Source organism: Sipha flava, unplaced genomic scaffold (genome assembly GCF_003268045.1).
Source record: "Sipha flava isolate LNK unplaced genomic scaffold, YSA_version1 40_pilon_pilon, whole genome shotgun sequence".
NCBI lineage: Eukaryota > Metazoa > Arthropoda > Insecta > Hemiptera > Aphididae > Sipha > Sipha flava.
In genome coordinates, this window is record NW_020273126.1 from 1,378,165 (window position 1) to 1,396,327 (window position 18,163).

Here is an 18,163-nt window from a genome sequence, read left to right on the forward strand (position 1 = left end):
AAAGCTTTTTTGATAGTCGGCCAAAAGCTATCAGTAGGAATTCAATAGAAAGAAATATGTCATTTTCATTGAACGTTACATTCAAACTGAAATATTCTTGTTATTGAATAGCAACATTAACAACCAGCAACATAGTTAGTAATAAGAAATTATAATAACCATATAACCATAATTAAATTGAGATATCATTAACAGTAGTAATTTATATGAAAAGTATCCATCAAGAAAACAATTTATAAATCTTGTCCTCAAAATATTCCAGAAAATAGAAAAATTTTAAAACTGGTTTCACACTACGTGTTTTAGACGCCTGTCTATAAAAACCATCAAGTTTTATTTTTCAGCGTTTAAAAGCTGTTTTTAAAGACATATATGCTAGCGTCTAGAACGCGTAGTGTATGCCAGTTTGATTTTTTTTTTTTTTAATTAATTTTTAACAAAAAAAAAAAAAAACACCCATTTTAATTAAAGAGCCTAATATTAAAATACAACATTATCTTTATTCACTCAACTAAAATCTTGTAAAAAAATTTGTTATTTGCGATTTTCCCGATGATTGTTGGTAAATAACTGGTTTTACAGTATTACAGTATTAGAGTGTAGGTAAATGAGATACAAGCCTAAAGAACGATCAATTTTAATCATTATCAATTTAAAATTAAAAAAAGTATATTTCAAATAAATGTACATATAATATTAAGTGTATGTATATTATATTTTAATTTTAAACAACTATGTTTTATTTACAAAAAAAAAGCTTTGAATTAAAAATAAAAAGGTTATATTTACTCCAAACTATTCAACTGTCTGTTTATAAATTTTTAGTTTTTGATTTTTATGTAAACAAACAATAAGTACTAAACCCTAAAATGATTTGTTAAAATGAATAGATTACATGATAATTGTACGTTTAGAAAATATTGTTAACAAAATGTATTTTTTTTATATCATGCCAAAATTCATTAAATTTAAATCTAAAATAAATTTTTCCACATTTAGCCAACAGAACCTAAGTTTCCTGATCATTAAAAAATAAAACGAAACTCGATAACTATTAATTTCACATATTCAATAATTAAAACCCATAAACGAAAAGAACGAGAAAAAAATATGATAAACCAATTTCATCAATCCTAATAAGTAAAACTGATAGTTGAAGGTATTTGAATTGATTTATTTACCAAAGTAAATCCAAATAAAATAAAAGTATACTTTCCAATTTAAAATTATATTTTGACTACACCAGTAAATTGAGTTGAATGTATCATTTTATAATAATTTATTAAACTATATTATGTAACAAATTAAAAAGTTTTCATGGAAAAAAAAAATGACGAATACTTTTATAATTTTTGTATAGATCTATGGAATAAATATTAACATATCATAGCTTATAGGTAAGGTAAGGTATAACTAAGCTTAAATCCCATTGCTGTAAGGCTTTGAAAAATAATATTCTTACCACACGAAAACCCTTAATATTTTTCTGGGGCACCACACATTATTTAGGATTTAAAGACTCTATGTAATTTGCTTTGTAAAATACAATTTAAAAATGAAAGTTTAGGGAATTGTTTCTCTTGAAATTAAATTTATATAGAACTCACATATGTTTTCTATAATACATCAGCAACTATAAAAGACCCTAGATTTTAAACAAGTTAAGCTTTAGTATCATTCTTAAATATTTTCCTACAGAATTGTATTAAAATTCAGGTTTCATCAATTAAATTTAAATTAAAATCGCGCTAAGATTAACTATGAAACAAATAAAATACATTTAATTATACTTAGAAAACAATATTAAAATTTATAGAGTTATTAAAAATATAAAATCTTAATGATAAATTAGATTTTATAAATAATAATTAACTAGTTAACCATCATATAAAATATATATTTTAAAAGTTATTTCTAAAAATTAATATTTACATGTATAGATAATTATTAGTGGATATAAATATATAGGATTGGGATTGCTCTAACTAAAGACTACTCAATGCATGTACAAAAATCAAAAGGTTGAAAGGAATATTCTTCTAGCACATATTATTATGGCTATAAACATGAAGTCAAACCCATATTTTTATTTCACACGTAATGCAATTTATATAAACCCTTACGTAGAGTACATAGACAAGAACCCTTTTAAACCCCTTAGTTATTTCAACTTTTGAAAAACATCAATCGAATAGAATTTCATAGTGAATATATTCAACCAAACTAGTATTAATCCCACAACGTTCAGAAAAATAAGAATATATTTTTAATTTATATATATAAACGCTATAGTTTAAAATGTATAGAAAGGACAATAATAATACAATATTATACATAAAAAATAATAAAAACACAGTCAATAATAGTAATAACTAAAATAAATTGAACAATGAATTTACTTATTTATAATATGATAATATTAAATAAATAAATACTAAAATTAATTAAATGATTATTAAAATACCACATAATAATAATAATTAAAAACAAACCACTGTTAAAAATCTTTCACTTAAACACTTAATCAAACAATTATTTTATTTAAGTTCAACAAAACCCAACAAGTATGTTGATGGAATAACTAAATGGAATAAAAAATAATAATAAGATTGTTTAAACAAATATAAATTTAAAAATTATTTAATTAGAGAAATTGGTTTTATGAGTAAATAACAATAAAAAACTACAAATTAGATACATATAAAACTAATTCATTCAATTCAAAATAATTTTCACTGAATTGTATTAAAAAAAAATCTTCAATTGTATACCTATATACGTTTAATAATTTTCCAATATTAACATAAGTTACAACTAATTAATCAAAAATATCTTACGTAAATAAAATCTTTAAAATTCAATTGGAATAGAGAAATACTGCGAGCATATGATATATAAATAATTATTGTTTGATTAATAGTTTATAATGCCTTTAAAATAAAACAAAAATACTATACCACCTAAGAGCACTTCGCATTCTTTATTTCGTAGTCGAAAATTTGTATACGACCAAAGACCAATCATAATTAAAATTATTAAGTTGCTTAAAAAATAGATTAAAAAAATTAATAACAATTTTTAAAACTCGATTTTAAGTAAACGCACAAGTCGCGTCAAGTTGGAACGCCCAATCTATTTGGTATGACTAGTGAATTGTCAAAGTCGAACAACATTTTGTGTATGAGACCTTTAAAAGCGGTGGCGCTATCTTTACTCAAAAATAAATTTATAGGACTAATTATTACGTTTTAAACATTAAATATGCAAATAATATAAGTAAAATCTTTACCATATTTATTCATTATTTGTTGACTAATTTTCAATGAAATAATTATAATTTGAATAAGTCTACACCACTTTTTTTTTTAATTTAAACCGAATAAAAATATTTGAAGTCTACTATTTTTCATTTTTCATTCATAAAATTTAAGTACAAAACTAAAAAAAAAAAAAAATTAACATTTAAAAAATACTAAAATGTGTTACGTACAAACAACTATATAATTATTAGATATGAAAGTTTAGATAAATCAAATCTTTCAAATCGTACATTAAGAGTATATTTTTTTTTTTTTTGTAAACATTTGGTAAAAAAATTCAAAAATATAATGATAAATATAAGAAAGAATAAATGTTCTAAATTGTAATAAACTAATGGACAAGTGTTTATTTCCAAGAAAATGTGTTCTACCTTCATTACTAATAGGACACAAGAAAAATGATTCATTAAATACTTTCATTATTGTTGGCACTATAATAATACCCTGAAAACTACAAAACAATGTCATTTTTGTGTTTTATTGATTTAAAGGACCAAAGCTCGTAAATAAACTATATGGACAATCGACTAGAGAATTTTTAATTTGGTTATCAATTGGCAAATGTCCTTCGCGTGACAACTATTTTCAAATACTATCTTGCTCGGGTATATCATTGTACTCTGATTTATTACAACAAAACGAATAAGCTTTAATATATTTATACTATATTTATAATAATTATAAATTTTATTGTTTTTTATTTGTTTATAATGACATAAGTAAATAATCATGTACTTATCAATCAAAAAAATCAAATAAATGTCAGCATAAAATATGTAAAGCTTATATATGTTTATATTCAAAAATAATATTTTAATTGTCAAAGAGACTTTAAACAAAAATTAAACAATATTTTCATTATACAATATAATGAAGGTATAGTTACACTATATTCCAAATTCTAACATTCCTTATATACCCAATACAAATGACATAAAATGCAATTAACTTAAAAACCAACCATAAGTTTATAATATGAATACATAAATATTTTAATACATGTAAAACTATTAATTCATATATAACCAAAATAATAAAAAAAATAAAAAATTCACAAGCTATAAAATAAAACTGAAACTGTCCACAAATTAATACAAATTAAAAACGAAGAACAATTCTTATTTACGCTCTTATTATACAAAATACAGTGTTTTAAAAATGTCAACAATAAGATCACCCACAGCCCGCGTGATGACGTCATTTTCTATGAAGCCATTTAGATTGTCGGCGACGTAAATCACATTTTCATCACGTAGTCACTTATGACAATATACTTCAAATATTAAAATTCAAATAATTTACCATTACTAGAAATAAAACTTGCGCCAAAAATTCTATTTTATTTTCGAGTAATACAAATTTATTTGATAAAACAAAATTATATATATTTTACAAACATTTATGACTTTATGATTTTATAATTTATCACAAATATAAAATTTATTTTGATTATTGATATATGTATTGCAATTTCAATAATCATTTAAAAAATTAACGCTTCGAAAAATAAATAAATAAATAAATAAATAACAATAATTTTCCACGAGTAATATTTAATCAATATTGATAAGTTGATAAGTTGTACTACATAATTAATACTTTTTTCTCATTGTAAAATCAATTTTTCGGTTTTTTTTTTTTTTAAATTTAAAAAAAGATGTTTATTTCTAAATTTAATAATTTAATGAAAACAATTTTTAAATACTTATCATCAAGAAACAATGCACAGTACACATTGGAAATTGCAAACTGTCATCATTAATCATATACTGGGAAATTACGTATGCAGTAGGATGGACATAATATTATCGTTAATTAACATTAACTAAACAAAAATAACTGTCTAATTTATTACTTCTGTAATTTGTAATCATAAATTTAGTTCCTTGATTGATTTATGTTATAAATTAATAAATTTATAATCAATGGTATAATTTTGTAAATGTACAACATAAACGTACCAACAATGCCTACCCAATGCGCCGTCAATTATTTATATTGCTAAGAACTGAAATAACGATGTAAGCATTATGATGAATTACTATAATTTTTTTTCCTTGCGTACAAGGATCACTCAAATATTACCTATGTCAGAACATTTTTTAAACCCCTCCTTCCATAACAGCGTATTTTTAGTGTCTAACCCTAACTCGTATGTGTGGTGTAGTGTATGTCAGACAGTATCATATCTTTGTCAATGTTTTTCATAGACCCCTTAAATTCTTTTATTCTTATTAATAAAATTAATTTCACCAATTATCAAAATAAAATAATAATAAAAATAATAAGATGTGCCTTCAATACTGTCGGTCATTTATCGACTTTTGCTTTTTTCGCGCGTCAATTCAAATTTGAATATATATGATGCTGGCAGTAGAAAGTTTGAAAGCCTTTCTTCCCCATGTAAGGCACTGTTAGATTTATCTAACCATTCAATTCCTTGATTTACTGACGTAATACTTAAATGCACTCACAAGTATGAATATAATAGAATCGTTTGACATAATGCAAGCAAGTTGTATAGGTTCAAAACAAAAGATTTATAAATTTTCTTAAAATAGTAATAACAATTCAGGTTTATAAATAATTTAGAAAAAATGATGATTTCTACGACTCTACTGCCTCGTTACATTCGACAAATCTACTCGCTGCTTGTCTAAGTCGCGCGCGTAAGATCGTGTACATGTCCAATTACACTCCGGCTAGTAAATTCGCTCACTTGTGCGCATGTCACAACCACAAGTTACAGCGTAATTATAATTCTTATTCTTCTCTTTCGCCTTTTTCCCAACTATTTGGTGACGGCCACCCTTGTCCTAAACTTCAACTCGTCTTGATTTTCCACTCCACCTACGCATACACCAACGACTCTTATATCATTCTCAATCGTATCTAACCATCTTTTTTGTAGTCTCCCTTTTCTTCTTTTCCCTTCAACTTTCATTTTTATAACAACTCTTACTGCTTTTGTTTCCTCTCGTCTCATCACATTACTGCATATTAATAATAATTAATACTGAATTATAATTTAGTCTTTTTTTTTAATTTTTAAAGTGTTTAAGTGTTTTTTTGTGTTTAAACAATGAAGTGGAATAGTTAAAAAATCAGTAACTTTTTAAAAATTAACGAACACAATCCACTTCTATGGAATATAAAACATAAGAACTTAACATCGAATTAAAAGATGAAATATTTAAAAAATTTTATTCAGAACTTGACAATGAAGGATTGGTAGAAGGAATGGATGAAAAACAAATAAAAGCCAAAATAAAAAAATATAAAAGATATTTATCGAAATGAACTAGCTAATATTGAAAAAAAGTAAAAAAAAAAATCTTGAAAACAAAACAAGTCGTAAAAACTCGAGAGCACACTAGCAATTTTGCAAGCCATTTTGATTACACAAAGCGATTTTAATCGCCAAAATGTAAAATAGCTAGAGAGTAGCAACTAAAGTGGCTCAACCGTCAACTTTAATCAAGGGCTAGTAGCCTCTGTTTAACACATTCCAATAAACAAATAGGTCCATTACATTAAATTAATTTATCAGTAAAGAATAAACTCACCAGTGAATAGCGAGTAAATTCACTCAATATAACCAAGGTCTACGACTTAAAAAAAAAAATCAGGGTTTACATATTTGTGAACATATAAATTGTTAGTTGATAGTTTTCAGCATGAACGAGAAATATTAAAAAAAAAAAATTTTTTTATACCCGAATGGTTTCTATGTGCGCCATCAATCGTTTTAAAAACAAACTATTAACACTTATAGTAAAAATAATCGTAAGATGGCAGCACAGTTTTCGAATTTATAAATACAAATCAATGATGACATTATTTTATTAGTCAACAATTATAATAACTTCAATAAATAATATATAAATAATGCTAAATTAATACATTACAAAATATACTTGAATTAATAATAAAAATTTAAATAGTTTAAGCACTAATTTTAATTCATAATTAAATGCTAATTCAATAATTAAATTTCAATTGTTTTTCAAACTACAGTGCACTCTATCTGCGGAACACGCTGCAACTCGTTTGCGCACATTCAACATTTTTTACCTGAAAATCGACGACTCGTTTGCGCACGACGAAATTTACCTGAAAATAAATAACACGTTTGCGCACGACACATTCACACACATGACATGTACATTTTCAGTAGGTATACACTATGGATATGTATGATACAGTAGTGACTAGTGCAGGGATTTTCAACCACTGTGCCGCGGCACACAAGAGTGCCGCGAAATTATTATTCAGATGTACCGTATAATTTTTGTAATTTTATAATTTTTTAAGCATAACTAAATATGATAATCAAAATTATAATTTATATTTATGATAGCATTGACTTCAAAATTCCCTTGAAAATAAAAAATGATAAAATGTCCTGATAAAACAGCTATAATATTATATGGGATCCTATACTACCCGATACGGGTATTACAAGCAGTTGCGTTGACTTTTACCACATACTAAAATTACTACATAAAAACATATCTGGTGCTCATTATAATGAAAATTGAGCGCGTGTAATTGTTACGCATTATACTGTATAGGTATTTTGATCAAGAAATATTGGAAGTTAAATTTAAAAATGGATAGATTTTTAAAAAAGCATAAATTAACAGATGACAGTGATGTTAGTGCAAATGACAACAATTTAAATATTGAAATTAATATTAAACAATCAGCTTTAATAAGTGATAAAAGTTTAAATTTAAAAATTAAACGTAAATATGTTGATAATTATTTATGTTTTGGATTTACGTGGAATGGTGACATTGATAATCCTTTAACAGTTTGTATCGTTTCAATTGTTGCACCCGTAATAGAGGAATTATGTAAAAAACACTAGTCTCAAATGTAAAATTAAATTTGTATTATATATATTATATTAATATAATTATTTTATAGTACATTATATATAATTATGATATTATATATATTCATTATTATTTATTTAAGTGTGCTGTGGAAATTTTTAAAATGATCAAGTGTGCCGTTAAGTAAAAAAGGTTGGGAATCCCTGGACTAGTGTGTTGACGACGTAGACTTTTGATGACGTAGAAATTTCTAATATTTTTGAATCTTGGTGAAGAAAATAATGTTTTAATATTGATAATTATAAATTTAGTGAATACCGTGTTTTAATGAGGATGTTTAAATTGTAGATGCACTAAGAAAAAATGTCCTGCGAGTGTTATTGTTAATAACTCAAACAAAATAATAAGAATAACCATCTCTCATAATCACGAGGAGTATAATAATAATAACGTGTATAAGCAAACGAGTTCTGACACTAAGGATTTTCGTCACAGATAGTCAAAATATACGAGTATGTGCACAATCGAGTTGTAGCCACGGAACAAGGTTGTGTAATATCCACGGATAAAGGAATTACGCGGATAATCAGCTAAATTCAAATTAAAACAATTATATTATTAAAATTATAATTAAATGTATATGTACATATTAGGGATAGGTATAATATCTGAAGATTTGAATTTTTCAAATATTCGGACTATCCAGATTTATGAATTTGCTTTTTATGTGACTTAAAATTATTTTTTTAATTTCTAGTAAAATGTATTTATTTAATTTTATAGTAATGCAAACTTAACAAATTAATATCACGTTCTATGAATTACATTATACTTATCATAACTTCAACAATTTTTAAAATGTATTATTATTTACCATAACAACAAATTATTAAATTGTTTAATTAAAATGCATAGAAGTATGAAAATAATATTATAGAATTAAATTTAAGAAAATATAAAAATTAGTCATTGAATAGCTAAATTGAGTTAGATAATCCGTAAAATCCAAATTATTTGGAATTTTGAAATCCAGATATGCCCATCACTAGTACATGGTTCAATTTTTTTTTTTTTATTAGAATTATTTATTATAAATAATCAAAAAAAATTTACAATAAATACTATCTACCAACTTTAAGCTAAGCTTGTGTTGTTGGAAGAGAGTTTCTAAATTACATCAGATACATATATATATATGTATATTTCTACAATGGTTAATATTATGTACAAAAGGATTAAATATTATACACAATTATAATAAACAAAAATAGACAAAAAACACACTATTCTAGAGAATCCATTAACCAATTTGATACATATTTACTACATTTATGTGTTTCAAAATCCCTGGAGTTGCAGAATACCGTTTTCTTAATATAAAGTGGTATAGAATTAAAAAATGTTGGCCCGAGATAATCCACGAATCTTTGACCAAAAGCCTTTTTTGTGAATTTTATTTTTACATCCTACGCTCTTACTTAATTCACTTTTATTGCATCTGTTTTCCAACTCTATCCACGAATTAAGATTTTTTTTTATTATAAATAAAATAGCAATTTTTTTGTACAGACTTTCAAACGATAATACATTCAATTTTTTAAAATTGTTAGAGGTTGAACCTACCAAGTTTTGTTTACTTAGGCAAACCCTAATGATTTGTCTTTGTTGTATTCTGTTGTTGTTCATTCTGCAAAACACCACAGGTTATCTACCAGCGGATAATCAAGAGTACACTGTATATCCTAGCCTAGTTAAATATCCATTATAATATACATAGTAAATACTAAGTACTTGTAATATTATTTTGTACAGTTTGTTATACAATTTTAGACGAAATCCTATACAAAATGCAATTCTTAAATTAGAAAATTAAAAAATTAAGATATAATATTGAAACTACCAACACACAACACTTATTTTAAAACACAGCTATAGTATTAAATTGAGTTATGTTTGTTGAGAATAATTCAGAAAATTTAATTTCTATTAACAACTGATTTAAATATTAAAGCAATAAATAGAAAATCAAAGAGATTATATAAGTACTTTTTTAATAAGTCATTTTTAATTAATTAAAATTTATTTAATCAATCAAAAATGCTTATGTGTTTTATCAAATTTAAAAATTGTAATTCTCAATTAGTTGCATTACTTTTGCCTAGAAAAATTACACATATACTAGTATAGTATAGGTATACCTGATATATTAATAACTAGGTAGCTATGTTAGCATAGACGACGCGAGGAAATGTGTTCATGTAGTGTATCATTCAGAGTAGCATACGTCGATTTCTAAATAATATTTAAACTATTTAAATTAAATACGTAGAAATATTTTTTCAAATCGTATGATAGTACAAAGTTATTTTTGTTTTTTTCGACGGCTACAAGGTGATGAGGGCTACTGGAAATACCGATAATGATGATATAATTAGACTCTATCCTACATTTTTAAATTTTATTCTTTCTATTTTTTAATGCCAGAGAGTGCACTCCCTTACACTCCCTCGCAGCGCCCGTGAATGTTAAATATGTTGATATGGTATAATGACATTTAATAATTTAGCCCCATTATGAATAATATGAAATGAAATACCGACAACGCTAAAATGTTAAAAAACAAATTTAAAATGTAGCGCAGACCAGATAAAAAAAGTACGCAGGCGGCCATTTTCACAACCCTGTTATAGACAAAACAATTATAATTAACGTTACAAAATGGACGTTTGATGATTTTTCAATTAACACACATTACTCAAATGTGATAATTAAATACAAAATATATACTTTACTAACAACACTTTTTCACCTTCAATGAGCAATATAAATTAGGATTTTTTTTCTACATATTTTATATTGATATTGTAATATAATTATTAAAACACCAAATATCAATAGATAATAATTATTAATACTAATAATAAAATATTTTATAATTGTTACAACAATACAGTATATATTTAATAATGACTCATGAATTAAAAAAAGAAGTTTCATAATTGTTATTATTACATTATTTTCTTTGTAATCTTTTTTTCATTGAAGTAGAAAAAATTTACAATTTGTAAACATAAGTACAATAAGTAATTTTGTTGACATTTATTTATTTAAATAGGCTAGACGGCTTGAGGGAAATGAGTGTCCATTAACACTATTTCCAATATTAACTTAATTTAGCTTGCATTAGTCACGTGACCATTTTCTTTTGAGGGTTATCGGGTAGTGTGATAGATGCTAGGTTAGCAATGTGAGGATTAGAGTGATTAAGGACGTTTTTGTGAAATTTATTATAATTATAGGATTCTAGTTAGTTATCATGGGAACGCTAAGATACAAGGATCTACTACTGACATACCATAAGGCATTAGTGAGGAGACGAAGATTTATAGATTAAAATGATTGAAAGATTTTTAAGTTTGAGTTTTTTGTAGAACCCCATAATTCAATGCTAATTGCAGGGCGTATAAGTTGTTTATAAATTAACATTTTGTTTTCAATTGAGATTGAGATTTTTGAATGGAGTAATTGTCTTAGCTTATGAAAATGTAGGTTTAGCGATTTTCGTTTTGTTTTTATATGAATTGCCCAAGTAAGCCTTTTATCAAGATAAAGACCTAGGTACTTGGTAATTACATTTAAAATCGTTGAATTGTAATATACAACAGACACACAGCCTGTTGAAAAACTGCTGGTGAACAACAAACATAATTAAAAAACAAATTTGTAAAACTCACAAAACGTTGTCTTTCATATTACTTCATAGATATTTGTATATCCTACAGGAGCGCACCCAGGAATTTTTTATGGGGAAGGGGGTCCAAAATTTTTATTTAATCTGATAATGGAAAATTAAAATACACTATATACTATTATTATACTATTTACTATCAAATCGTTGAGTATGTAGAAATTTCTATTTGAAATTTTCCGAACCCCCCTTGGGTACGCTCTTGATATCTGACCTACTTAAAGAAAAATTTAACAAAAAATATTTTACAGAAGTAATAAGTAATAAATAGTAAAAAAGAATACAAATGCATGTATAAAATTATTAATTATACATTTGACTTAAAATTGAAAAATGTCAAACAGTAAAAATATATATAATCATTAAATTTAATTATTATTTTAAAATAAAATAAAAATATTTATAGTTTGTCATAAGTAATATTATTTTTAATAATCAAATATGATATAAAATGTGTCTAAAATAATTTTTATTCTATTATTACAAATTACATATCTTTATAATTCGATTAACTTCCAATTAGGATGCCATACAGTTAAATACGTAATCAATACGTAATACGTTAAATACGTAATCAATATCCTATTATAGGAGTTTTTAAAAAATGCATTACAGAAACATAACATAGACAATTCTCCTTAACAAATTGCCTATATATTTTAAAATAATTAAATTAAAACAATATTAATATTTTATTATTATTTTCAAAATGTGTTGGTATTTGGCAAATCTCAACCAATTAAAAATTTAATCTTATTTAGATATTAGTTTTTTAGAATTTTCAACCTAAAACATTGTTACAACAGATCTATAATAGCCGAGGTTCAGGAATTTATGCGCTAAAAAGTACTAAAATATGCACTTACATAAGGGTTAAAAACATCAAAATATACGTTATAATATACAGTAGAAAATTGGAAAATAATTGCTTAAAAAATAATAGACTGACTGCTGACTAGTATACACTGTACATTGAAGTCGCTTGCATGCAGATGCATATAGTATTATAACGAATAGAAATAATATTGTGTATATGGTAAGCTGATAACTTAGTGGTTAAACATAATTGTTTACTAATTACCTATGGTTATACAATTTATTTATGTCATGTAACAAAATATTAATTCAGGAGTAAATTTGTATAAAAATAAATACGGGCCGGTCGGTGGTCACTATTACGAGTTCTTAGTACTATAGAGATTATAATATTATTGTTAGGTGTATTGGGAGCCGGAGCAATACAAATAATAGCCGTTGATGAATTAATTTATTTTGTCAAACGATATAAAACTTAGAATTTTGATTGTCATATATCTACTATTTTATTATTAAACTATACATTTTTTTTAAATTTTTTGTTAAATCCATGAAATATGCATATAAATGTTCTTACACCCAAAATATGCGAATTGGTACAAAAAATAACCAAAATGCAAAATTTTGCAACAAAAAATTTTATATCTGAAATATACATACTATAAATCAATTTTGTATCGAATTAGAATTTCAATATCCACTTTCTAGACAAATATGAAAACGCTTAAAGTTAAAAGCCTTGATAATAACAAATCATTTTTAGATATTATTCATTTTAATAATTTTATGGTATATACTTAAAATAATTATTTTTAAAAATATATCCGCATTCTGAACTATCATTTTTTGGTAAATATTGATCACCCCTGCTTTACAACCTTATGAGAAAAATTTTGACAATAATATTACCTAAGAAAACACTACATTATTTAATCAATACGACAGAAGTGACTACAAATCTCATGCAAAAAAAAAAATAATAATAATGACAGATTAACTATAGATAGAGTTTTAAGCATTTACATAGCATAAATTATAACATCAAAGCTAATACGTCCATACTTGGTTTTTTAATATGTATTGCACCAATTACGTTTGTCCGCTTACAACCAAATATGTAATACGTATGCATGCGTCATAATCGAACCAATAGACAAAAATCGAACCGTATACCAACACATGAAATTATTTTGCAATAACTTCAAATAATAATATAATTCAGAATCCAAATAAAAAATAATGAACACATGCAATTTGAATTATTGACGTCTTGTATAAAATGTACACGTGTCGAATAACACATGGAAACGCACACCAAGAAAATACAACATATACCGTCGCGGCAATAACGAAATAATATTAATACACCGGTTACATCTCCCTCTTTACCGCGAAATACGTCGAAAATATTTGTAAAATCGGAATACCATTGGGAAAAACAATAACGATTAAAACTAAAACGGAGTGTGCGTACACAAGTAAACGTAAAACATAGTAAACAATGTAAACATAACACAAAACGAAAGCGTGAGCAATAGCCGACGCAATGCAGTCTTTTTCCTTACGTCTTATACCCCAATCCATCATTTTTGAAGTGCCGTAGCCGTCGTCACTACTACCACTGTCGATGCCGCCGCCGCCGCCGCCACCGCCACCGCCGCCGCCGCCGTCGTCAGGGTACACGGAGACGTAATCGTTACATCCATATACACGCAACCTTGACCGTATAATAGTAGTAGCAACCCCGTGCCACAGTCAAACGCCACCAAATCATTGAAATTTAATGTACTAACTATATTAAATTATTACGTCGGAATGAAACGACGACGATGACGGCCAAACACACAACAAAAGAAAGAAAAAAACACGTAAACGGGAAAACTTAGGGATGCACCGGGAAAAAATGCATTATTTTTACACGCGACTATTATACATATCAGGCCCGAGAAAAAACGTTTTCAAAAACATCTCGTGATGCACTCGTACGGTCCCATCGAACTATTTATACCAGCACTTGACATTGTTCCCGTGCGCCCCATACACTATATAATACGTATAGACGAGTGGAAAACTAATTGAAAAATGTATCGACACATCACTAACAACACACACACCACGTTACGTTATCGTCGACCGACCGTTGTAGGTCAACAATAATAATAATAATAATAGTAAAAATAATTTTTTACGGAAATACAAAAATATAACGGAAAAGTTACACGTCGCAGAGCACGTGAAGTCATGCGAACCGACACAATACAACGGCGTGACTGAGATCTTCGGTGCGCGCGACGCCAGCGACGATCGACGATGGTCGAGAACACGGGCTCTTCCCACCACACACACTCGACTGTGAACACGCTATACACCACTGTTATACAATACACGCGCGAACGCTGCCATCGAACAACACCCTTGACGCATAGGTATATACACCTACGTACGTAAACATTAAAAAAAAAAAAGATGCTCGGGCACCAAACTTTACGGCTTCTGATAGGTCAATTTCAAATGATACCGAATTATTCCAATATTTTTTAACGTTATTACGCAAAATTTAATAAAAACATTACCATAATAAACATTGCCATATAACATACCCCACTAAAAACTTATAGAACACCTTCACTCTTCTTTTATTCAAAAATCGATTGTTGAGTATTTTACGGGCGTTATATTATGCAATATTTTGTAGAATTTTATTTTTATTTTTTCATTTGTCTATCTATTATGAAAAATAATAATAATTACAACTTTTATATTTTAGTATTCTGTCCATTAGGCAACGTTAATCAAATAATAAAATTGCGTGCAAAGTATACCCAAATAATAGTGATGTGACAGAATACATGACCTCATTAAATAAAACATATTCATATACATCCATACAGCACAATAATAATAATAATAATAATAATACAATCAATTAATTTATATAATTTTAATAAATTTAATTAAATACGAATAATTAAAGGAAGAGGAAAGGCGAAGGACAAGAAGAAGAAGAATTTAATGTAATAAAAATGGTTTGGTGTTAAGTTATACCTAGGTTATGTAGATTAAAATAGTATTATAAAAAATGTTAAGTAAAGCTAGAATTCTTCAACAATTGTAATATTAATTTAAAAAAAAAACTTGTCATCATTATCAACTATTATTTAATATAGTAACAATTATTTAGTATTCATGAATATTATTATTTACTATTACTAATATTATAATTATTTGATTCTGAACAAAACTATTGACTTTTATAGTTTTATAGTTAATGTTCCATAATTATCAGAATATTCTGATAACACTGTTATCCTCAGTCGCATTTAAAGCATATTTTCTATATACATTTAATTGTTATTATCAATAAGATATATTTGAGAATATTAAAATATTTATTATAAAAAAAAAAAATGATTTCCAATAATAAAAAACAACACATACAGTCTCAAATTAATATATTATATAAAGTGTAACTTTAATAAAAATATATTATAAAAGTATGATACACAATTTATAAGAAATATTTAAAAACAACTAAACATCTATCTATCTATTATTCTTTGAAATGCTTCACTCAATCAAGTAAAACATATAAGCGAAAATTAGGTGAAATTAGTGGGGGGGCTGAGCATTATTTGCTTATTAAACTTATAGGTACCCCTGTATGCAATTATTTATTTCAAAAAGGCAATTTACAAAGTTTGACAATTTGACATACTCAACAATTTAACCAAAAAAACAATTAGGTGCCTTATCTTAAACATTTTTGGAGTAGGTATTCTAAACAAAAATTATTACATATTATTAATATTACATTAATTATGATCGTTCCAAGTCATGACAATAAGTTTGTAAAATCTTATGAATTTGATTTAATTTTTATCACAGAATATTTTTTTTTAATTCAGTTATTAAAAATGTCTTTTACAATTATAAAAATTATTGTATTTTTAGTCATTTAACAATATTTAGGGCTAGAGGGGCTAAGATCTGTACTTTACATTTCTGGGGGGCTTAGTCCCCTCAAGTCTCTCCGGGTTTTAATGTAAAACATAAAGAATAATCATAGTTTAATTGACCTAATTAATAAAATAAAAACTATATTATTTTTGTGTTTACAAAAATAAGTTTTTCATGAAAGAATATTATATTTTAAAACATTAACTATGCGAAAATTCAAATAAAAAAATATCAAAAATAAAAAGTCAAGGGATTTTCAGATGGAAGCAAAATTTTTAAAATTAACAACTATTGAAAAAACTATAAACAAGTATATAACTATTTTTGTTCAGTATTAATTGAACGTGAAAAAAAGTGATACATACCACTTTTTATCTCTATACTTTTAGCTTATAAATATGTATATATTATTTGTTTGTGATATATATATATATATTACAGCTAAAATACACATTATTCATGAGTTGGATAAAGTAAACATTTAAAATTATAGTTTCGTACATTAAGGGGACTCCAGTTGGTCGTGTTTAAAGGACATTTATATAGGCAATTTAACATAATTGTATTAATGTGACTTGTGTATGCAAAATAAACGAATATAAGTGTATGTGAATCTAATTTGGTTTTGGTTATTATTTCCTAGATACCATCCGTTGTTGACACCAAACATCGTAAGCAATGAACATGCAAGTAATTAATTTTTTTTATTATGTTTGTTTTGTTATTTTAAATATTTAAATAAAAATATATTCAAGCAAAAATTATAAAAAATTATTAGCAAACACATTTTATGGCATATAGTTATAAAAATAGTTATTTACCTCTAGTCTGTGGATGATTCATTAAAATAGCTAAAGGGCATTCATCGTCATCAAGTATATATTCTCTATTATTGTTAAGTGTTTCCTTATTTTCTGAAACTCCATTGTTCAATCCAGAATTATTTTCATTTAATGCAATTGCATTATTAACCTGTAATTTTTTAAAAACAATTAAAATTAAATAATTAAGTTAAATAATTATTTATAAATATATTATGTAAAAAATTTTATAATACCTGAACAAGGCAAAAATTGTGAGGATCTACTTTATCAAGACCATATTTAGCCAACATTTCCTTAACAACTTGTTGAGCAGTATCTCTAATAGACAATAACAAAGTTTTGTAAGGTACATCCCTACAGAGAGATTCACCATAAATTTTAAGAGTGCCACCAGTATCAGGACCACCATCTTTACTACGAAATGCTTGTAATTTCCGTTCTAATTTTTGTTGACGTCGACGACGCATAACTGCCTCTGGATTAGAAATTGATCTAGTGAAACTTGTTTCTGGTAACTCTGTAAAAAAAGTAATGCCACACATGAATTTATTAATAACAAATAAAAATTCATAATTTACAAAATATTTATGTCATTCATAGTATTGCTTATCAGTGGTGCACAGTAGATTTTTTACAAGGGTGTCGAAAAATATATAC

General features: G+C 25.8%; 1 protein-coding gene across 6 annotated transcripts in view; it reads right to left on the reverse strand.

Moving 5' to 3' along the window:
• Nucleotides 1-18,163, reverse strand: part of LOC112688810 (afadin) — a 63,491-nt gene that overhangs the window by 21,535 nt on the left and 23,793 nt on the right. For 4 of the 6 annotated variants that reach the window (XM_025562190.1, XM_025562188.1, XM_025562189.1 and 1 more), the window contains exons 6-7: nucleotides 17,740-18,023; nucleotides 17,504-17,654 (exon numbers count right to left, since the gene is read on the reverse strand). In XM_025562190.1, coding sequence (XP_025417975.1) covers nucleotides 17,504-17,654; nucleotides 17,740-18,023 — 435 coding nt within the window. Of the gene's footprint in view, nucleotides 1-2,960; nucleotides 3,052-14,290; nucleotides 14,471-17,503; nucleotides 17,655-17,739; nucleotides 18,024-18,163 lie in introns of those variants that run through there. The other 2 variants (XM_025562194.1, XM_025562193.1) reach the window with 2 other exon arrangements.